This window comes from Anomaloglossus baeobatrachus, chromosome 4 (genome assembly GCF_048569485.1).
Source record: "Anomaloglossus baeobatrachus isolate aAnoBae1 chromosome 4, aAnoBae1.hap1, whole genome shotgun sequence".
Classification (NCBI taxonomy): domain Eukaryota; kingdom Metazoa; phylum Chordata; class Amphibia; order Anura; family Aromobatidae; genus Anomaloglossus; species Anomaloglossus baeobatrachus.
In genome coordinates, this window is record NC_134356.1 from 394,291,317 (window position 1) to 394,313,885 (window position 22,569).

The 22,569-nt window shown below is 52.0% G+C and overlaps 1 protein-coding gene across 3 annotated transcripts in view; it reads left to right on the forward strand.

Annotated features, from left to right (window-relative positions):
* Nucleotides 1-22,569, forward strand: part of UPF2 (UPF2 regulator of nonsense mediated mRNA decay) — a 224,149-nt gene that overhangs the window by 94,396 nt on the left and 107,184 nt on the right. For all 3 annotated transcript variants that reach the window (XM_075345277.1, XM_075345275.1, XM_075345276.1), the window contains exons 8-9: nt 8,114-8,199; nt 11,349-11,457. In XM_075345277.1, the coding sequence (XP_075201392.1) occupies nt 8,114-8,199; nt 11,349-11,457 (195 nt within the window). The remainder of the gene's footprint in view (nt 1-8,113; nt 8,200-11,348; nt 11,458-22,569) is intronic.

A 22,569-nucleotide genomic window follows, 5' to 3' on the forward strand; every position in this document is an offset into this window, starting at 1 on the left:
TGCAGTCTCTCCTTCAAGGCCAGTCACACCCCTTAAGACGCCTCATGCAGAGGCAGTCACTTTCGCGCAGTTTCATCTGCGTCCACTTCAATGGGGCATGCTTTGCCACTGGGTTGGGGAGTCGACGTCCCTAGATAGGAACGTTTCCCTTCTCAGACGGTCAAGGACTCTCTTCAGAGGAGTCCATCCTTCAGATCAATGTTCTGGAAATCTGGGAAGTGTATCTTGCCCTGCAAGCCTTTCAGCAGTGGCTGGAAGGGAAACAGATCCGAATTCAGTCGGACAATTCCACAGCGGTGGCAGACATCGCCCACCAAGGCGGAACACGCATCGCCAAGCCTACCAGGCAATCCGGCGGATTCTGATGTGGGTGGGGGACAGAGCATCCACCATATCCGCAGTTCACATCCCGGGAGTAGGAAATTGGGAAGCAGACTTCCTCAGTCGCCTGGGTATGGACGCAGGGGAATGGCCTCTGCACCCAGAATGGTGTCAGGAAATCTGTAGCCGCTGGGGGATGCCGGACGTCGACCTAATGGCGTCTCGGCACAACAACAAGGTCCCGATTTTCATGGCGCGGTCTCACGAGCAAAGTGCTCTGGAGGCAGACGCCCTAGTTCAGGATTGGTCGCAGTTCCAGCTACCCTATGTGTTTTACCTCTGGCACTGTTGCCCAGAGTGCTACGCAAGCTCAGCTCCGCTTGCCGCCGCGCCATCCTCGTCGTCCCAGACTGGCCGAGGAGGTCGTGGTTCCCGGATCTGTGGCATCTCACGGTCGGCCAACCGTGGGCACTCTCAGACCGGCCAGACTTACTGTCCCAAGGGCCGTTTTTTCCACTGAATTCTTCGGCCCTGATCCTGACTGTGTGGCCATCGAGTCCGAGATCCTAGCGTCTTCAGGATTATCTCAAGACGTCATTGCCACCATGAGACGGGCTAGGAAGCCGGCGTCTGCCAAGATCTGCCACAAGACGTGGAAGATATTCTTATCTTAGCGCTCTGCTCAGGGAGTGTCTCCCTGGACATTTGCATTGCCTACTTTTCCTTCCTTCCTTCCTACAATTTGGTTTGGGAAAAGGTTTGTCGCTCGGCTCTCTTAACGGACGAGTCCCAGCGCTGTCTGTATTCTTTCAGAAGCGCATAGTACGACTTCCTCAGGTACGCACGTTCCTGCAGGGGGTTGGTAACATTGTCCCTCCGTACAAGAGGCCGTTAGACCCATGGGATCTGCACAGGGTACTACTTGCTCTCCAGGAGCCGCCCTTTGAGCCTCTGAGGGATGTTTTTTCACTTTCTCGACTGTCACAGAAAGTGGCCTTTTTTGGTAACGGTCACGTCTCTTCAGAGAGTGTACGAGCTAGCAGCGCGGTCATCCAAAGCCCCTTTCCTGGTTTTTCACCAAGACAAGGTAGTGCTGCGCCTGATTCCGGGTTTTCTCCCTAAGGTGGTATCCCCCTTTCATCTCAGTCAGGATATCTCCTTACCTTCCTTTTGTCCTCATCCAGTTCATCGATATGAATTGGATTTGCATTTGTTGGATCTGATGAGAGCGCTCAGAATCTACTTTTCCCGCACGGCGCCCCTGCGCCGCTCGGATGCACTCTTTATACTTGTCGCTGGTCAGCGCAAAGGGTCGCAGGCTTCCAAAGCCACCCTGGCTCGATGGATCAAGGAACCAATTCTTGAACCCTACCGTTCTGCTGGGCTTCCGGTTCCATCAGGGCTGAAGGCCCATTCTACCAGAGCCGTGGGTGCGTCCTGGGCATTACGACACCAGGCTACGGCTCAACAGGTGTGCCAGGCAGCTACCTGGTCGAGTCTGCACACTTTCACCAAACATTATCAGGTGCATACCTATGCTTTGGCGGACGCCAGCCTAGGTAGAAGAGTCCTGCAGGCGGCAGTTGCCTCCCCGTAGGGGAGGGCTGTCTTTGCAGCTCTAACATGAGGTATTTCTTTACCCACCCAGGGACAGCTTTTGGACGTCCCAATCGTCTGGGTCTCCCAATGGAGCGCCGAAGAAGAAGGGAATTTTGTTACTTACCGTAAATTCCTTTTCTTCTAGCTCCTATTGGGAGACCCAGCACCCGCCCTGTTGTCCTTCGGGATTTTTGGTGGTTTTTCGGGTACACATGTTGTTCATGTTGAATGGTTTTCAGTTCTCCGATGTTACTTCGGAGTGAATTTGTTTAAACCAGTTATTGGCTTTCCTCCTTCTTGCTTTTGCACTAAAACTGGTGAGCCAGTGATCCCACTGGGGGTGTATAGCCAGAAGGGGAGGGGCCTTACACTTTTTAGTGTAATGCTTTGTGTGGCCTCCGGAGGGCAGTGCTATACACCCAATCGTCTGGGTCTCCCAATAGGAGCTAGAAGAAAAGGAATTTACGGTAAGTAACAAAATTCCCTTCTTTTCACAAAAGTGATGCTTTAGCACCAAATTTTCCACTTTTACAAGATGTAACACCAAAACGTGGACCCCTCATTTTGTTACCCACTTTCTTACGAGTCCAACGTGTAGTCAAAAACGTCTGTTTGGGCAAACGGCAGGACTTGGAAGGGAAGGTGCACTTTTCAAATTTTGGATTATTTGATTTGCAGAGCCTATGTGTTATCAGAACAACTGAAAAGCCACATAAATGGATTTTTTGTACATTTTATCTTGGAGTGAAGGGCAAAATGTGGAGGAAAATACAGCCAATTATATGGCAGACTTGTGCTTGTTCCAGAGATGAAGGAACACCAGGAGGGCTGGAAGGACACGTTAATTTTTCAGAGACTGGTCGTACAATGTCTGTTTAGCACCATCAATCCCTATATGAGGGACAATTGTGCCAGCCGACATGGTACATCATAACAGGCTCCTACCTGCCAAGGTCGGAACCGCTATATGCACAAAACAACCAGTCCCCTACAGGGTTATAAAAGTATTGTCCAGTACAGGAGGTTCGGCAAGAACCATGCAGTAAAGCCCATGGTGTAAAATTACAGAACAGCTTCAGATCCTCCAATAAAATTATCATGCCCGTATCACCAAGACATAGTTGTAATAGCAGTCAGACTAAGATGACTGGTGCTAACACTTTGAGTGATCAAATCTTGGAATTATTTGTTAGATGATCAGATGTTTCAAGAACATTTGCGGGGTCCACATTCTGGAGTACGCAGATGTGGGCATATAACGAGAATTTGTCTGCATAACACTTTGGTATGTGAGTGATCAAGTCCTGGAATTATTTGTGAAATGGGGTAAAATGTGTTTTACTGATGAAAATAGTAAATTTTATTTGACAAGTAACACAGGGGCTCAATACATAGAAAATATAAATGTGAAAGAAAAACCCTACCACACAATTTGGGAATAGTGTATGATGTCTAATAATTGTGAGATGTGTGGTAGATCTCGAAGCAGGGGGTAACACAAAGTCCTGGCTGGGAAGGGTACATGGGACAGTAATATCTAGATTCGCTCCTATTGCCCTGTTTGCTGCAGACCCGGCACCTTTTTTTAGGACGGTTTTGGGTGGAAGTAGGAGGCATGAGACGCATAAAATGCCGTTCCGTTAGTCTCCGGGCATTCTCTGACTCGAAGGCTGCCTCTGGTGCCGCTGAGTCAAACATGAGGGACTCAATAATTATTTCCTGGTATTGCAGAAATGTGAGGGCCCCTTGTGATTTTTTTATACAGTACAAAACTGTTGTAGGTAGCAATCTGTATCAGGTAGATTGCTACCTTTTTGTACCAGGCCCTCGTTTTCCGCTTTACCAGGTATGGTTGGAGCACCTGGTCAGACAGGTCCACGCCACCCATAAACCTGTTGTATTGGGTCACACAGAAGGGTTTTTGTTTGTCCCTGGTGGCTCCCCTCTCTCTGACCGACACAGTGGTGTCCTCATGCAGGGTGGTGAGCATGAAGACGTCCTTGCGGTCATTCCACTTTACGGCAAGCAGTTTGTCACTTGCCAGTGCGAATGACGCCCCCTTCTCTAGACGTCTGGACACTAACTGTGCCGGCAAACCAACACTGTTTTTCCTTATTGTCCCACAGGCCCCTGTATTTGCAGCATGGAGGGATTGGTATAGGGGGATACTGGTGTAGTAATTGTCGGTGTACACGTGGTAACCTTTACCAAGAAATGGCGTCATTAGCTCCCAGACAATTTTTCCTGGGATGCTAATTGTCTGGGGACAGTTGGGTGGGCTTATTTGGCGGTCCCTACCCTCATAAATGATAAAGTTACACGTGTACCCGCTGGTGCTTTCGCACACTTTATATAATTTTATGCCATACTTGGCTCTTTTGGAGGGAATAAACTGACGGAATGAGAGACGGCCCTTGTAGCTCATTAGGGACTCGTCAACCGAAACATTCTCCTCTGGGCTGTAGGAAGTTAGGAAGGACTCTTTCAGGAGGGATATTAGGGGTTTCAATTTATTAAGGCGGTCATAATTGGGGTCAGTTCTTGGGGGGACTTGGGAATTATCACTAAAATGGAGGAATCTCAATAGGTTCTCATATCGGCTTCTGGGCATTACGGCTGCAAATACAGGGGTGGTGTGGACTGATTTAGTTGCCCAATAGGAGCGTAAACTGGGTTTTTTCACTATTCCCATGTTGAGGGTAATGCCTAAAAATTTTTTGATTTCCGGGACGCTTGTGGGGATCCAGGAACGGGAATGGACAGATGTTGGCTTTTGGGCAATATATTGGCGGGCGTATAAGTTGGTGTGGTGGGTGATGAGCTCAACTACTTGCTGGGTAACAAAAATTTGGAAAAAATCCAGTGGGGCAAAATTGGTGACATTTATTTTGATGCCAGGGTCTCCTATGAAAGGGGGAATTTGTGGGGTAAAGGACGGGTCGGGGTACCAGAGAGCATGGGGGACTGCAGAACTAGGTCCTGCCCCTGACGCTTCAGCAGTGGCGACTGGCGGGGTGTGGGACCCCGTGGAGGTAGCCGAATCGTCACCGCTATCCGAAAAATCTCTTTCTGAGGTGAGGCCGATTCGGTCTCTGACCCAGAACTGTCGGAGGCAAGCAGTGAGTACGCTTGCTCTGCCGTAAACATTCTGCGGGCCATGGTTTTTGTTTAGCCCTGGCTAACAAAAAATAAACCTAAACCTAACACTAGTATGTTTTTTGTTTTTTTTTTTTTGTTTTTTTGTTTTTTTTTTTTATATAAACCCTAAATTTTTTTATAAAGATTATAAAAAAAAATATTTAGGGGAATGACGCAGCGAAGGATGACGGAATGATGGAGGAGGGGATGATCAGAAAAATTGGGAATTGATTATGATGATCTTTGTGAATTGATAACTTTTTCTCTCTATATGGCAGCACGTAGTCTCTCTCTCTTCTCTCCCAGATCAACTACAAGGGAGAGAGGAGAAAGGCAGACCTAAATGCTGCCATATTTATCAAATATTGGCATTTTGACTACTGTGATCGGATCTATCACAGTATTCAAATCTAAACAGCCAATCAGAATTTTTTTTTTTTGTTGCCCGGGTGCAGGAGGCAGATTATGCCAAGCAAACTGCGCATGCGCCCGCCATTTTCCCGGAGAAGGGAGGAAGGGGGCCGCGGGGGACCGGGGGACCCAACGATTCTTTATTGAGGTACTGTGCGGGGGCGGTGGGGGAACGGGGGATCCCAGATCGGTGGGAGATACCGGGATATAGCGGATCGGACCCCGGTGGACCGGAGGGAGGGCTCTGGAGAACCGGAGGGGGCTCCGGTGACCAGACAGCTCCGGTGGACCGGAGGAGGGATCAGGGGGAGTACATTTCCCTCCGATCTGAAATGTTTGATCATTTCAGATCGGAGGTAAATGAATGCAGAGCCGGCGGCGGCAGCAGCAGTTTTCAGCGCGTGTCGGCGCCATCTTGCAAGGTCTGGAGAACCGGAGGGGGCTCCGGGGGACCAGACAGCTCCGGTGGACCGGAGGAGGGGTCAGGGGGAGGACATTTCCCTCCGATCTGAAATGTTTGATCATTTCAGATCGGAGGGAAATGAATGCAGAGCCGGCGGGGGCGGGAGTTTTCGCCACGCGTCGGCGCCATTTTGGATGTCCGGGGGGGGGGTGGGGGTTGATTTCTCCGGTACCGGGGGCTTTGGGGGCACTAGGGGCTTATATTTCTTTATCATCTGACATGTTTGATCATGTCAGATGAGAAAGAAATTAGTATTATTTGCCATTTTTTTTTTTTTAATGTGACCGGCGGTATACGGTGTATACCGGTGATCACATTATCGGGGTCCAAAAAAAACACCCCAATTCATAATCTTGGGGGTCTCAGCTACCTCCGGTAGCTGAAACCCCCGAGATTTTCTGTCACTGGGGGGCGCTACAAGCTTTTTCCGGCCTGACGTCTCAAGACGTCGGAACAGAATAAGTACCCTCTTTTTCCGACGTCTTGAGACGTTAGGCCGTCGCTATGGGGTTAAGATGCACTTTTGTGTAGCACTGTGTCAAACGCCTTTTGAAGAATCCATATAGACAACATCCACTGCATTTCCCTGGCCAGTCTATAACTTACCTTGTCATAGATCAGATTCTTTTCCACATGTAGCAAAGTTGTATGTGTGTCTATATGTGCATGTAGTTTGCATGGAGCAGAGCTGTGTGTGTGTATTATGCACACAGCAAAGAGACACTAAGGGTACTTTCACACTTGCGTTATTTTCCTTCCGTTACAATCCGCCCTTTTGGGAAACAGCGGAATCCGTTAACGGATTCCGCTGTTTCCCATAGACTTGTATGGTTGACGGATTGTACCAAAAGGAGCTGCGTTGCTTCCGCTGGGCGACGCTCCGTTGCTTCCGCCCAGCGGGAGGAACGCAGCATGTAACGTTATTTTGAGCAGCGGAATCCTCTGGATTTCACTGCGCATGCTCTTTTTTTTTTTTTTTTTTTTTTTTTTTTTTTTTTTTTTTAAATCAAACTATTTTGGCTCGCGGTGGCCGAACGTTCAGCTGAGCGCCCGGCCGTCGGCAAGCGACAGCGCTCAGCTGAATGACCGGCCACCAGCATGCCCGGGCCGCCGGCAAGTCACAGCGCTCAGCTGAGCGCCCGCCCGCCGGCATGCCCGGGCGCCGGCAAGTGACAGCGATCAGCTGATCACCCGGCGGCCGGCTGCAGGGAGCGATCAGCTGATCACCCGGCGGCCGGCTGCAGGGAGCGATCAGCTGATCACCCGGCGGCCGGCTGCAGGGAGCGATCAGCTGATCACCCGGCGGCCGGCTGCAGGGAGCGATCAGCTGATCACCCGGCAGCCGGCTGCAGGGAGCGATCAGCTGATCACCCGGCAGCCGGCTGCAGGGAGCGATCAGCTGATCACCCGGCGGCCGGCTGCAGGGAGCGATCAGCTGATCACCCGGCGGCCGGCTGCAGGGAGCGATCAGCTGATCACCCGGCGGCCGGCTGCAGGGAGCGATCAGCTGATCACCCGGCGACCGGGAGCGATCAGCTGATCACCCGGCGGCCGGGAGCGATCAGCTGATCACCCGGCAGCCGGCTGCAGGGAGCGATCAGCTGATCACCCGGCAGCCGGGAGCGATCAGCTGATCACCCGGCGGCCGGCTACTGGGAGCAATCAGCTGATCACCCAGCGGCCGGCTGCAGGGAACGATCAGCTGATCGTTCACTATAGTCTGCCGCTGGTAAAACCGGGAAAAAAAAAAAAAAAAAAATCAAAACGAATTGCGTTGTTTTGCAGCATCCGTTGCATCCGTTGTGTCACTATATGCAACACATCCGTTGCATCCGTTACACAACGCAATGCAACGGATACCGTTCAACGCAAGTGTGAAAGTAGCCTAACAAAGGTTAATTATCTCCCTATTCTAACATAGTACACTAAAATGAATGCTAATGACCCCTCTACTTAACACTACCAAAGAAGGTTTAATAGGAAAAGTATTTTTCCTATTTTATGCTGTCTAAACCTAGGCTGCATCTTTTAGGATGGAGCATCTTATAGTCCTATAAATACGGTATATTTGTAAACCTCATATAAATCTGTATGTATTAATTCATGCTTTAGTTTGTGTAGTATAAAAATCTAATGTCGTGTGGGTGTGTTTTTCTATTTCCTTTTTTTGTGAATTTTTAGGCTGCTATGGATTTTTGCATGAATATGAATACAAAAGCAAACAGAAGAAAACTAGTGAGAGCATTGTTCATTGTTCCTAGACAAAGGTAACTAAAACAAATCACATGGTTATTACGTTTGTTTGCAAATGTCACAGAGCAAGATACATAATGTAAATAAAATACACTTAAAGGGTATTCCCATCTCCAAGATCTTATCCTAATATGTAGTAGGTGGAATAATATTATTAAATCCCTCCAATTAGAACTGTAATATAGTTCTTCTGATTCATTGTTGCTTACCTTCTGTTCAGGGCATTGCAGGACCTTAGGTATCCATGGTTACAACCATGCATATAGTCAGTTGCTAGTGGTCATAACCATGGATACCTAAGGTCCTGCAATGCCCTGAAATGAGTTAATTGACGGAGCTTTTCAAAAGAACTAGATTACATTTCTAATTAGATGGTATTTGCTAATATTATAATTATTACACCTACTACATATTGTTGAACAGGATCTTGGAGATGGGAATAACCCTTTAAATGCCCCAGCTGGGACAACCACTTTATGGCATATAAATGGTCCAACCAGAAAGAAATCCTGCACCACAACACATGCATGCAATCAGTAGTGAAAAGACATCCCTACAGAAACTTCAGGACTTAATGGGGTGGAGCGCCCATATTTATTTGCTAGATCGATATTATGTTGAAACAATGTTTTTCTCAAATACCTTATGTTAGCAATAGTGCCTGTGAGAGATGCTATTGCGGACCGCTGTTCCCCCTATCGCCTGACCCCCGGGCTCCGTGACCTCGGGGATCCAGTGATGTCACGTCAAGTTCCTTATTACTTGACATCACCGCGGCCAGCCGCAGTCTCCGTGAGTGATTGGCTGTGGGCGGTGTTTCACCTCTCAGCACAGCCCAGCGTGACAGCCCATCAGCTCCCCCCTCCCTCACAGCAGAGCACTGCAAGCAGGAGACACGCTGGGCTGTGATGAGCGGTGAAACACTGCCCAGTGACTCAGGAAGACTGCGGCCGGCCAAAGTGATGTCACGTGATCAGGAATTTGACGTGACATCACAGGATCCCCAAGGTCACGGAGCCCAGGGGTCAGGCGATGGGGAAGGCTGGTCAACAATAACGCCACTCACAGGCACTATTGGCAACATAAGGTATTTGAGAGAAACAGTTTCTCAACATATCGATCTAGCAAATCTACATACATAATCAGCAGTTGTGAATGTCCACCTATTCCGGCATGCACTGCGGCACTGTCAGTTGTGCAGCCGCAGTTCGAATGATGCTCCGGCTTCCAGGTCTGTCTCTCTCTCTCTCTCTCTCTCTCTCACTCACTCACTCACTCACTCACTCACTCACTCACTCACTCACTCACTCACTCACTCACTCACTCACTCACAGCAGACGCACATACACACATATAGTGCACATGCATGTATACACTGAACACAGACACACTGCTGTATACTCACCTGTCCGGGGCCGCCGCTTCTGCTCTCAGCGCTTTACTGCAGTTGAATGCTTTGTGGCGTCGTAAAGCATTCTACTGCAGTAAAGCCATAACAACATCCTGCAGCAGCCGCTCCGGACGCTATCACGGAGGGGTCTGTGTGCTGCAGCTGGAGGCACCGTGGGCACAGAGGACAGGTGAGACACGACATAATAGGGGACAGAAGGGAACCAGCAGGAGCACATTACTAAACAATGCGATCATTACTGCAGGGGACATCAACCCCCCACCAGATCTTTATTCCCCCCAGCCCCCCCCCCCACCAGATCTGTATGCCTCCAGCCCTCTCCTCCACCAGATCTGTATGCCTCCAGCCCTCTCCTCCACCAGATCTGTATGCCTCCAGCCCTCTCCTCCACCAGATCTGTATGCCTCCAGCCCTCCCCTCCACCAGATCTGTATGCCTCCAGCCCTCCCCTCCACCAGATCTGTATGCCTCCAGCTCCTCCCTCCACCAGATCTGTATGCCTCCAGCCCTCCCCTCCACCAGATCTGTATGCCTCCAGCCCTCCCCTCCACCAGATCTGTATGCCTCCAGCCCTCCCCTCCACCAGATCTGTATGCCTCCAGCCCTCCCCTCCACCAGATCTGTATGCCTCCAGCCCTCCCCTCCACCAGATCTGTATGCCTCCAGCCCTCCCCTCCACCAGATCTGTATGCCTCCAGCCCTCCCCTCCACCAGATCTGTATGCCTCCAGCCCTCCCCTCCACCAGATCTGTATGCCTCCAGCCCTCCCCTCCACCAGATCTGTATGCCTCCAGCCCTCCCCTCCACCAGATCTGCATGCCTCCAGCCCTCCCCTCCACCAGATCTGCATGCCTCCAGCCCCACTCACCACTGCTCCTGTCAGCACCACTAAGCATAGACAGATGTTCAGGTCACCGCACTCCCGATGTGTTAGCATCGGGCCTATTTCCAGTAATAAATATGGGTGAACCACTTCTTTAAAGGTGCTATTACTCCTCCAAGCAGTAGTGAAGTTCAAATTCCAAAAAGATGAAAAATAGGAGTAGCACGCACCGTCCTTGTGAATTAAAGGTTTTTTCTTTATTTATAAATTAATCTTAAAAGCATAAATACAGGGAGTAGCTGGAACATAATGGACGACGGCTGTTTCATGTGCCTAAACAAACTTCAACAGGTCCCTTGGCCCACAGAAGGGACAGTATTCTGTTTTTTGCTTTGAACATAGTGGACCCCAAGCATTTGTCATCAGGTAAAATAATAAAGCCAGATGATACTCGCCCTCCATGTTTCCAGTGCTGGCTCTCTGTTCCAGTATCCTATTATGGCTGCATTAGTGATGTCAACACCACAGTAGCATGCATCACCACTGCAGCCAATCACTGAACTCAGCAGCTAGTGGCGTCTGACTGTGTGCTGTTATCAATCCCTTCCTGCTCTTTATGTAAAGCACCTCACATACACTTCAGGTAGCGGTTAGCCGAACAATGGTTTGGCCTGCAGCTATCTTTCCTGACTCCAACAGAGTGTGCGCCCCTGTGTTCTGAGAGAGTAGCTGCTGACATCTCCAACAGAGGCTTTTCTATAAGAGAGCAAAAGGATACGAGGTATGAAATCGGACATGTAGGATTCTTATCTCCCCTGGCAATCCTCTTTCAAGGGCCCCCCCACACCATACACCTCAGACTTAAGCCAAACCCTACGTTAGTCTAACTTGTATAGGGCCTTACCTTTTTTTTTTATTATTGTTTTTAGATTGGATTTGTTGCCATTTTATGCAAGATTGGTTGCTACCCTGCACCCATGTATGTCAGATGTTGCAGAAGATCTTTGTTCCATGCTAAAGGGGGATTTCAGATTCCATGTAAGTGTTTATTGTGAATATATTTTATATACACATATAAGCTGCTGAAATAACTATTGAGTTCTTCAATAATTTTCTATGTAAATATATTGCTAAGTATGCCATTGACATGAATTTCTTTATCGTTCCTATGGGAGACCCAGACATTGGGTGTATAGCTTCTGCCTCCGGAGGACACACAAAGTACTACACTCAAAAGTGTAGCTCCTCCCTCTGAGCTTATACACCCCCTGGAGAACCAGATCTAGCCAGTTTATCGCTTTGTGTTCAGGAGGCATACATCTACACATGCATTCTCATCTGATTTTTCATTTTTGGAAAGAGTTTGAAGAAAAGCGGGTCCAAGCCTGGACCCCCGGCATGTCCCTTCTCACCCCACTGTGTCGGCGGTGCTGTTAAGGTTGATTCCAAGGCTGGAGCCTTACATGCCGTGCTCCTTCACCATCCCTCCTGGGCTCTGGCTTGAAGTGGGAGCCAGCACGGTTCTCCATGCTTGGCTAAGTACCTGAGACGTTTATATATTGGGGGTCCCTGTACTTTATTGTTGTGGGAGAGTGTGCTGAGTGACTTTTATGACATTTCCGGCGGGTTGTTTGGCTGTCGCCTGAGAACCGCGCCGATGGTGCCAGCGCGCTGGCCGCACCGCTCAAATTTAGGCCCCGGCTTCGCCGGAGGCCTACTTTCGGTTTCACTGCCCTCGCATGTCATTCATGCAGAGGGACAGCGCGGCTCCGCCCAGCGGCCGTTCTGCACAGGGGAGGGACACTCCTCACTGGGTACATGTCTCCTCCCCGGTAAGTCTCTATGGCCCTCCAGATCCCGCTCTCAGAGTGAGTCCCGTCCCCTCTCTTCGCTCCGGCGGCCATTTTCTCAGCATTTTTCCCTGCGATCAGCACTGGTCTGCAGCATCCCTGCTGAGGTGCTTGGGGGTCCGGGCTTCGGGATCTGGAGGGCACACAACACCGCTCCAGCGGTCTGGTAAGCCACAACCTCTGGTTGTGAACCTTCTGTATATACTCTCTGGGGGTCATTCTGGTAGAGCCCCCACTCCAGCAGCATGTCGCACACGAGGAGCAAGGCTCCAAAGCTGTATTCAGTATGCACTGCATGTAAGCTCCTACTGCCTGAACCGAGCACCTATCCACATTGTGATGCCTGCTCTAACCTGACGATGCCTCAGCCTGGAATCGCACCCCCAGTGGTCTCTCCGGCTCCTGTGGCTGAACCCCCGGCTTGGGTAGAATACTTTTCTAGGTCTATCTCCCAGTCTTTTGCCGACTCCATGGGACAGCTGTCCAGGACTTTGCTGAACATGCATCAGCCCCCTTCACAGGGTGCCTCTGCTGCTAGGGCTCTCTCAGCGGAGCTCACAGAGGATTCATCATCTGGTCCCAGACCCCGTCCTCCTAAGAGGAGACGCAGGGCTCCCTCTCCTTCCTCGTCCCGCTGCTCTGTTTCAGAAGCTGACTCGCAGGACGAGGAGGATGCCTTTACAGGGGGCTCGGAGGCTAACTCCATGTGCCCCATTGATCTGTCCGAAAGTGACTCAGATGTTAGTGATTTGATTGCGTCCATTAATTCTGTACTGGATCTCAATCCGCCAGTATCAGAGGAGCAACCCTCTCTGGCAGAAAAGCACCAGTTTACCTCACCTAAGAGGACAAAGAGTGTGTTCTTTAACCACTCCAGTTTCTTTGTCGCTCCATTGGGAGACCCAGACAATTGGGGTGTATAGCTTCTGCCTCCGGAGGCCACACAAAGTATTACACTTTAAAAAGTGTAACCCCTCCCCTCTGCCTATACACCCTCCCGTGGATCACGGGCTCCTCAGTTTTTTGCTTTGTGTTGAAGGAGGCACACATGCACGCAAGCTCCACATTTTAGTCAGCAGCAGCTGATGATTATATCGGATGGAAGAAAAGAGGGCCCCAGGGCTCCCGGCATGCTCCCTTCTCACCCCACTAAGTCGGCGGTGCTGTTAAGGTTGAGGTACCCATTGCGGGTACAAAGGCTGGAGCCACATGCCGTTTTCCTTCCCCATCCCTTAGAGGCTCTGGGAGAAGTGGGATCCTAACCGGTCATCCAGGCACTGGGACCGGGCTCCCTCCGCAGCCCCTGGGGGAATCTGCCGGACAGGAGACTGGGTATCATCAGGGACAGGCCCTGCATCATAAAGGTACTCTGTGTCCCCTTGGGGACGGTGCATGGAGCACTTGATCTCAGACGCTGCAGCGGCTGCTGTTTTTTGTGTCACGATCGGGACTACCGCGCCGACCGCGCCTGCTTGCCGGCCGCGGTATTAAATCTAGTCCCCGGCTTTTGCGGCCTAGTGCATTAAACTCCCGCCCCCGGGCCTGCCAGTCAGGGGTAAGGGCGGGATGGTCGGCGTGACGCCGACTGTGAGGGCTGGAGCATACTTTAGTGTCCTCCTCCCCCCTCACTCATCACTCTGGGGCACCAGATTCCCGCACTTTATTGAACACGCCCACGGCTCCCTCCTCCCCTTAGAACGCCGGCAGCCATTGTTATAATCACTTCTGCCGGTGGAGGAATACAGAACGAGCTCTGTAACGCTGGGAGGCCCAGGCAGGTAATCTGGTGGACACACAACCGCTTTGGGCGGTCGGTAAGCCGCACCGGTTACCAGGTGCTGGCCCCCTTGGGTGCCGAAGTGTGTGTGTGTATATATATATATATATATATATATAGATATAGATATAGATATAGATATTATATATATAGATATATATATATATATAGATATATTGTATACTTTTCTCTGTTCGGCCGCATTATTCCCCTTGGCTATATACCCTCACTGATTACTCTAAGAGGAGACAACAGCATGTCGTCCGCAAAGAGCAAGGGTGCCAAGGCACAGGCTTATTTTGCAACCTGTACCTCTTGTGCGGCTATGTTACCTGCAGGTTCCACCTACCCTCATTGTGTGCAATGCTCGGCCCCTGTGGCACTCACTCAGCCGGAGCCTCAGGCACTGGTGGGACCCTCGGCTCAGGTTGAACCACCGGCTTCCACTGTCCAGGGGGCAGGGACAGAGTTTGCAGTTTTGGCTGAGAAACTCTCTGAGTCGCTTTCACAATCCATGGCTCAGTCTATGGACAAATGGTCTGCTAAGATACTAGAAGCCTTGCAGTCCAGACCGGTAACACAGGCCCAGGGCACTGTGCGTTCATCGCCCCCAGGCCCCCCTCGGTTGGCGCTGCAAAGTGCTCCTGAGGTGACTCCTAGGTCCCACGGTGAGGACTCCGACTCGGACCGCAGTCCCAGACCGGCTAAGCGGGCTCGCTGGGGACCTTCCTCGACTTCATCACGCTGCTCAGGGTCTCAGCATGAGGACTCTCTGGAGGATGAAGCGGAGGTCGCAGCTCAGGGCTCTGACCCTGACGTTGCTCTCAATCTTGATACACCTGAAGGGGACGCCATAGTAAATGACCTTATAGCGTCCATCAACCAGGTGCTAGAACTTTCTCCTCCAACTCCACCTGTAGAGGAGTCGGCTTCACAGCAGGAGAAACACCAGTTTAGGTTTCCCAAACGTACACGGAGTGTGTTTTTCGATCACTCTAACTTCAGAGATGCTGTCCAGAAGCACAGAGCATTTCCGGACAAGCGCTTTACTAAGCGCCTTAATGACACACGTTACCCCTTCCCCCCTGACGTAGTTAAGGGTTGGGCTCAGTGTCCCAAAGTGGATCCTCCAGTCTCTAGACTGGCGGCTAGATCCGTAGTATCAGTGGCAGATTGCTCATCGCTCAAGAATGCCACTGACAGGCAAATAGAGCTCCTGATGAAATCCATCTATGAAGCCATAGGCGCATCTTTTGCTCCGGCATTCGCAGCCGTGTGGGCACTCCAAGCCATCTCAGCTTGTCTGTCTGAGATTAATGCGGTCACACGTTCCTCTACTCCGCAGGTTGTGTCTTTGACTTCTCAGGCGTCGGCCTTTTCGTCCTACGCCATGAACGCCGTCCTGGACTCTGCGAGCCGTACAGCGGTAGCATCCGCCAATTCGCTGGCAGTCCGCAGGGTCATGTGGCTACGCGAATGGAAGGCAGACTCTGCTTCCAAGAAGTTCTTAACCGGTTTGCCATTTTCTGGCGACCGTTTGTTTGGCGAGCAATTGGACGAAATTATTAAACAATCCAAAGGAAAGGACTCGTCCTTACCCCAGTCCAAACCAAACAGACCTCAGCAGCGAAAGATTCAACCGAGGTTTCGGTCCTTTCGGCCCTCAGCCAGGTCCCATTCCTACACGTCCAACAGGTCAGAGAAGGGCCAGAGGAACTCTTCTGCATGGCGGTCTAAGTCACGTCCCAAAAAGACCGCCGGAGGAACCGCCCCCAAGGCGGCCTCCTCATGACTTTCAGCCTCCCCACACCGCATCCTCGGTCGGTGGCAGGCTCTCCCGCTTTTGCGACGCCTGGTGGCCACATGTCCAAGACCGATGGGTGAGAGACATTCTGTCTCACGGTTACAGGATAGAGCTCAGTTCTCGTCCTCCGACTCGTTTCTTCAGAACATCTCCGCCCCCCGAGCGAGCCGATGCACTTTTTCAGGCGGTGAACACTCTGAAGGCAGAAGGAGTGGTGATTCCCGTTCCCACTCAGGAACATGGTCACGGCTTCTACTCCAACTTGTTCGTGGTGCCAAAAAAGGACGGATCATTCCGTCCCGTTCTGGACCTCAAACTGCTCAACAGACACGTGAGAACCAGACGGTTCCGGATGGAATCTCTCCGCTCTGTCATCGCCTCGATGTCCCAAGGAGACTTCCTAGCATCCATCGACATCAGGGATGCTTATCTCCATGTGCCGATCGCACCCGAACATCAACGCTTCCTGCGTTTCGCCATCGGGGACGAACACCTTCAGTTCGTAGCACTGCCTTTCGGCCTGGCGACAGCCCCACGGGTCTTCACCAAGGTCATGGCAGCAGTAGTGGCGGTCCTACACTCTCAGGGCCACTCGGTGATCCCTTACTTAGACGATCTTCTAGTCAAGGCACCCTCTCGGGTGGCATGCCAGCACAGCCTGACCATTGCTCTGGAGACTCTCCAGATGTTCGGGTGGATCATCAATTTCCCAAAGTCAAAATTGACACCGACCCAATCGCTGACTTACCTCGGGATGGAGTTTCATACTCTCTCAGCGATAGTGAAGCTACCGCTGGACAAACAGCGTTCAATACAGACAGGGGTGCACTCTCTCCTTCAAGCCCAGTCACACCCCTTGAGGCGCCTCATGCACTTCCTAGGGAAGATGGTGGCAGCAATGGAGGCAGTTCCCTTTGCGCAGTTTCATCTGCGTCCACTTCAATGGGACATTCTCCGCAAATGGGACAGGAGGTCGACGTCCCTAGACAGGAACGTCTCCCTTTCACGGGCAGCCAAAACCTCTCTTCAGTGGTGGCTTCTTCCCACTTCCTTGTCAAAAGGAAAATCCTTCCTGCCCCCATCCTGGGCTGTGGTCACGACGGACGCGAGTCTGTCAGGGTGGGGAGCGGTCTTCCTCCACCACAGGGCTCAGGGAACCTGGACTCCGGCAGAGTCCTCCCTTCAGATCCATGTTCTGGAGATAAGGGCAGTGTATCTAGCCCTAAAGGCGTTCCAGCGGTGGCTGGAGGGCAGGCAGATCCGAATACAGTCGGACAACGCCACGGCGGTTGCGTACATCAACCACCAGGGCGGCACACGCAGTCGCCAAGCCTTCCAAGAAGTTCGGCGGATTCTGCTGTGGGCGGAAGCCACAGCCTCCACCATCTCCGCAGTTCACATCCCGGGCGTAGAAAACTGGGAAGCAGACTTTCTCAGTCGCCAGGGCATGGACGCAGGGGAATGGTCTCTTCACCCGGACGTGTTTCAAGAGATCTGTTGCCGCTGGGGAACGCCGGACGTCGACCTAATGGCGTCTCGGCACAACAACAAAGTCCCGGCATTCATGGCACGGTCTCAAGATCACAGAGCTCTGGCGGCAGACGCATTAGTTCAGGATTGGTCGCAGTTTCGACTGCCTTATGTATTTCCTCCTCTGGCACTGCTGCCCAGAGTGTTACGCAAGATCAGGTCCGACTGCCGCCGCGCCATCCTCATCGCTCCAGACTGGCCGAGGAGGTCGTGGTACCCGGATCTGTGGCACCTCACGGTGGGTCAACCGTGGGCACTCCCAGACCGACCAGACTTGCTGTCTCAAGGGCCATTTTTCCATCTGAATTCTGCGGCCCTCAACCTGACTGTGGCCATTGAGTCCTGGCTCCTAGCGTCCTCAGGGTTATCTCAAGATGTCATTGCCACTATGAGACAGGCCAGGAAACCAACGTCCGCCAAGATCTATTACAGGACTTGGAGGATCTTCTTATCCTGGTGCTCTGATCAGGGTTTTACTCCCTAGCCCTTTGCATTACCCACTTTTCTTTCTTTCCTTCAATCCGGAATGGACAAAGGTTTGTCACTCGGCTCTCTCAAGGGACAAGTATCGGCGCTTTCCGTGTTTTTTCAAAAGCGTCTAGCCAGGCTCCCGCAGGTCTGCACGTTCCTGCAGGGGGTTTGCCACATAGTCCCACCTTACAAGCGTCCGCTAGAACCCTGGGATCTTAACAGGGTGCTGACGGCTCTCCAGAAGCCACCTTTCGAGCCGATGCGGGATGTCTCTCTATCACGCCTTTCGCTGAAGGTGGCCTTCCTAGTGGCAGTCACATCACTTAGGAGAGTGTCTGAGCTAGCAGCGCTGTCATGCAAAGCACCCTTCCTGGTGTTTCACCAGGATAAGGTGGTTCTGCGTCCGGTCCCGGAATTTCTCCCTAAGGTGCTATCCCCTTTTCATCTCAATCAGGATATCTCCTTACCTTCTTTTTGCCCTCATCCAGTTCACCAATGTGAAAAGGATTTGCACTTGTTAGATCTCGTGAGAGCACTCAGGCTCTACATTTCTTGCACGGCGCCCCTGCGCCGTTCTGATGCGCTCTTTGTCCTTGTCGCTGGCCAGCGTAAGGGGTCGCAGGCTTCCAAGTCAACCTTGGCTCGGTGGATCAAGGAGCCGATTCTTGAAGCCTACCGTTCGTCTGGGCTTCCGATTCCTTCAGGGCTGAAAGCCCATTCTACCAGAGCCGTCGGTGCGTCCTGGGCATTGCGGCACCAGGCTACGGCTCAGCAGGTGTGTCTGGCGGCTACCTGGTCGAGTGTGCACACTTTCACAAAACACTATCAGGTGCATGCCTATGCTTCGGCAGATGCCAGCCTAGGTAGGCGAGTCCTTCAGGCGGCGGTTGCCCACCTGTAAGAGGGGGCCGTTTTTCGGCTCTTTTTATCGAGGTATTCTTTTACCCACCCAGGGACTGCTTTTGGACGTCCCAATTGTCTGGGTCTCCCAATGGAGCGACAAAGAAGGGAATTTTGTTTACTTACCGTAAATTCCTTTTCTTCTAGCTCCTATTGGGAGACCCAGCACCTGCCCCTGTTCCCTTCGGGCTGTTGTTCTTTTGTGTACACATGTTGTTCATGTTGAATTGTTCTTTTGGTTCATGGTTTCAGTTCTCCGAACATCCTTCGGATTGAATTTACCTTAGACCAATTTATAAGTTTCCTCCTTCCTGCTTTGGCACCAAAACTGAGGAGCCCGTGATCCACGGGAGGGTGTATAGGCAGAGGGGGAGGGGTTACACTTTTTAAAATGTAATACTTTGTGTGGCCTCCGGAGGCAGAAGCTATACACCCCAATTGTCTGGGTCTCCCAATAGGAGCTAGAAGAAAAGGAATTTACGGTAAGTAAACAAAATTCCCTTCTTTCAGGCTGCTGTGACCAAGCCTAGTGCCTGTCCTGACAAACGCTTCCCAAAGCGTGGTTCTGATGACCGTTTTCCCTTTCCACCTGAGGTGGTCAAGGAGTGGGCTCATTCACCAAAGGTAGACCTCCCAGTGTCTAGACTCTCAGCCCGGACCGTTGTATCAGTGGCTGATGGCACCTCTCTTAAGGATTCCACTGACCGCCAGGTTGACCTTCTGGCCAAATCTGTATATGAGGCAGCAGGGGCTTCGTTCTCCCCAACTTTTGCAGCAGTGTGGGCTCTCAAAGCCATCTCTGCTTCTCTAGAGGAGATGCATTCCCTCGCCAGGGAATCTATGCCCGAAATGGTTACCTTAACTTCCCAAGCTTCAGCTTTTTTATCCTATGCCATGTCTGCCATGCTGGAGGCTTCTCACCGCACTGCGGTGGCTTCGGCTAATTCCCTCGCTATCCGCAGGATCTTGTGGAGAGTGGAAGGCAGATGCTTCCTCAAAGAAGTACCTTGCTGGACTCCCTTTTGCTGGGTCCAGGCTGTTCGGTGAACAGCTGGATGAAATTATTAAGGAGGCTACTGGCGGGAAGAGTACTTCCATGCCACAAACCAAAACAAGGAAACCTGTCCAGGGTAGGAATCAGTCGAGGTTTCGTTCCTTTCGTACCTCCAACTGGTCGTCCTCTAAGCCCTCGGCCTCGTCCACTAACTAGCCAAGGACCAAAAATCCAACTGGCGCACAAAAGCGCGTCCACAGAAGACCGCAGGAGCTGCTGCCACTAAGGCAGCCTCCTCTTGACTATCTGTCCGCGCCAGCAACGTCCGTAGTCGGTGGCAGGCTCTCCCACTTTGGCGATGTGTGGTTTCAACACGTCTCCGATCAGTGGGTGCGGGATATCATCTCCCACGGCTACAGGATAGAATTCTCTTTCAGCCCGCCAAACAGATTTTTTCTGTCAACTCCCCCCTGCTCCAAGGCCTCCGCCTTCTCTCAATCCTTGCAGGCCAACGGAGTAATTGTACCGGTTCCCGCCCGGGAACGGTTCAGAGGTTTCTACTCAAATCTCTTCCTAGTTCCCAAAAAGGACGGTTCCTTCCGGCCCATCCTGGATCTCAAGCTTCTCAAAAAGCATGTTCAGGTGCGGCATTTTCGCATGGAGTCTCTGCGGTCAGTCATTGCCTCAATGACCCAAGGGGATTTCCTGGCGTCCATCGACATCAGAGATGCCTATCTGCATGTGCCAATTGCAGTTTCACACCAGCGTTGGCTACGTTTTGCAATCGGAGAGGAACATTTCCAATTCGTGGCTCTCCCCTTCGGGTTAGCCATGTCCCCTCGGGTATTCACCAAGGTCATGGCAGCAGTGGTTGTGGTTCTGCACCTCCAGGGGTTGGCAGTGATTCCTTACCTGGACGACCTTCTAGTCAAGGCTTCGTCCAGCGCAGACTGTCAGCGGAGTGTCTCGCTCACTCTCGCCACTCTAGCCCAATTCGGGTGGCTTGTCAATCTGCCCAAATCCACTCTGACTCCGACCCAGAGGCTCACGTACCTAGGGATGCAGTTCGAGACTCTGCCGGCACTTGTGAAGCTGCCCTTAATCAAACAGCAGTCCCTCCAACTGGCGGGGCGCTCTCTGCTGAGGCCCGGCCGTTATTCCATCATGCACCTTATGCAGGTGCTGGGTCAGATGGTGGCGTCAATGGAGGCTGTTCCCTTTGCCCAGTTCCATCTGCGTCCTCTGCAGCTGGACATTCTCCGCTGTTGGGACAAGCGGCCTTCCTCCTTGCACAGGTTAGTGGCTCTGTCGCCACAGACCAGGAGCTCTCTTCAGTGGTGGCTTCGGCCCCTCTCTCTGTCTCAGGGGCGCTCCTTCCTGGCCCCGTCCTGGGTGATCCTCACCACGGATGCCAGTCTATCCGGCTGGGGAGCGGTATGTCTCCACCACCGAGCGCAGGGCACTTGGACTCCGTCCGAGTCAGCCCTCTCGATCAATGTGCTGGAAACCAGAGCCGTGCTTCTGGCTCTCCTAGCTTTTCACCACCTATTGGCGGGCAAGCACATCCGAGTCCAGTCAGACAACGCGACAGCGGTTGCCTACATCAATCACCAAAGCGGGAGACGCAGCCGCCTGGTAATGTTGGAGGTACAACGCATCCTTCAATGGACGGAGGACTCCGAGTCCACCATATCCGCAGTCCACATCCCAGGCGTGGACAACTGGGAAGCAGATTATCTCAGCCGTCAAACCGTGGACAGTGGCGAGTGGTCCCTGCATCCGGTAGTGTTTCAGTCAATCTGCCGCAGGTGGGGCACTCCGGAAGTGGACCTAATGGCATCCCGTCACAACAACAAGGTTCCGGTTTACGTGGCTCGCTCCCACGATCCTCAGGCCCTTGCAGCGGACGCTCTGGTTCAAGACTGGTCCCAGTTTCGTCTGTCCTATGTGTTTCCCCCTCTAGCTCTCTTGCCCAGAGTTCTGCGCAAGATCAGAATGGAGGGCCGTCAAGGTCATCCTCATTGCTCCGGACTGGCCCAGGCGAGCTTGGTACCCAGACCTGCTCCATCTGTCCGTAGAGGTGCCGTGGCATCTTCCGGACCGTCCAGACCTTCTCTCAGAAGGTCCGTTTTTCCGCCAGAATTCCGTGGCTCTCAGATTGACGGCGTGGCTCTTGAGTCCTGGATCTTGACTGCTTCCGGTATCCCCCCTGAAGTCATCTCCACTATGACTCGGGCCCGTAAGTCTTCCTCTGCCAAGATTCTATCACAGGACTTGGAAAATTTTCCTGTCCTGGTGTCGCTCTTCCGGCCATGCTCCTTGGCCTTTTTCCTTGCCGACCCTTCTGTCTTTTCTACAGTCCGGTCTGCAGCTGGGACTGTCCCTCAACTCTCTCTCAAGGGACAAGTCTCGGCTCTCAGTGCTGTTCCAGCGGCGTATAGCCCGGCTGGCTCAGGTCCGCACCTTCATGCAAGGTGCGTCTCACATCATTCCGCCTTACCGGCGGCCCTTGGATCCCTGGGACCTCAATTTGGTTCTCACGGTTTTGCAGAAACCCCCCTTTGAGCCTCTTAGGGAGGTTTCTTTGTTTCGTCTTTCACAGAAAGTGGTCTTTCTAGTGGCCATAACTTCCCTCAGGAGAGTCTCTGATTTGGCTGCGCTTTCTTCGGAGTCACCTTTTTTGGTTTTTCATCAAGACAAGGTGGTTCTCCGTCCGACTCCGGACTTTCTCCCTAAGGTGGTTTCTCCTTTCCACCTTAACCAGGACGTTTCCCTGCCTTCCCTTTGTCCGGCTCCTGTTCATAGCTTTGAAAAAGCGTTGCAT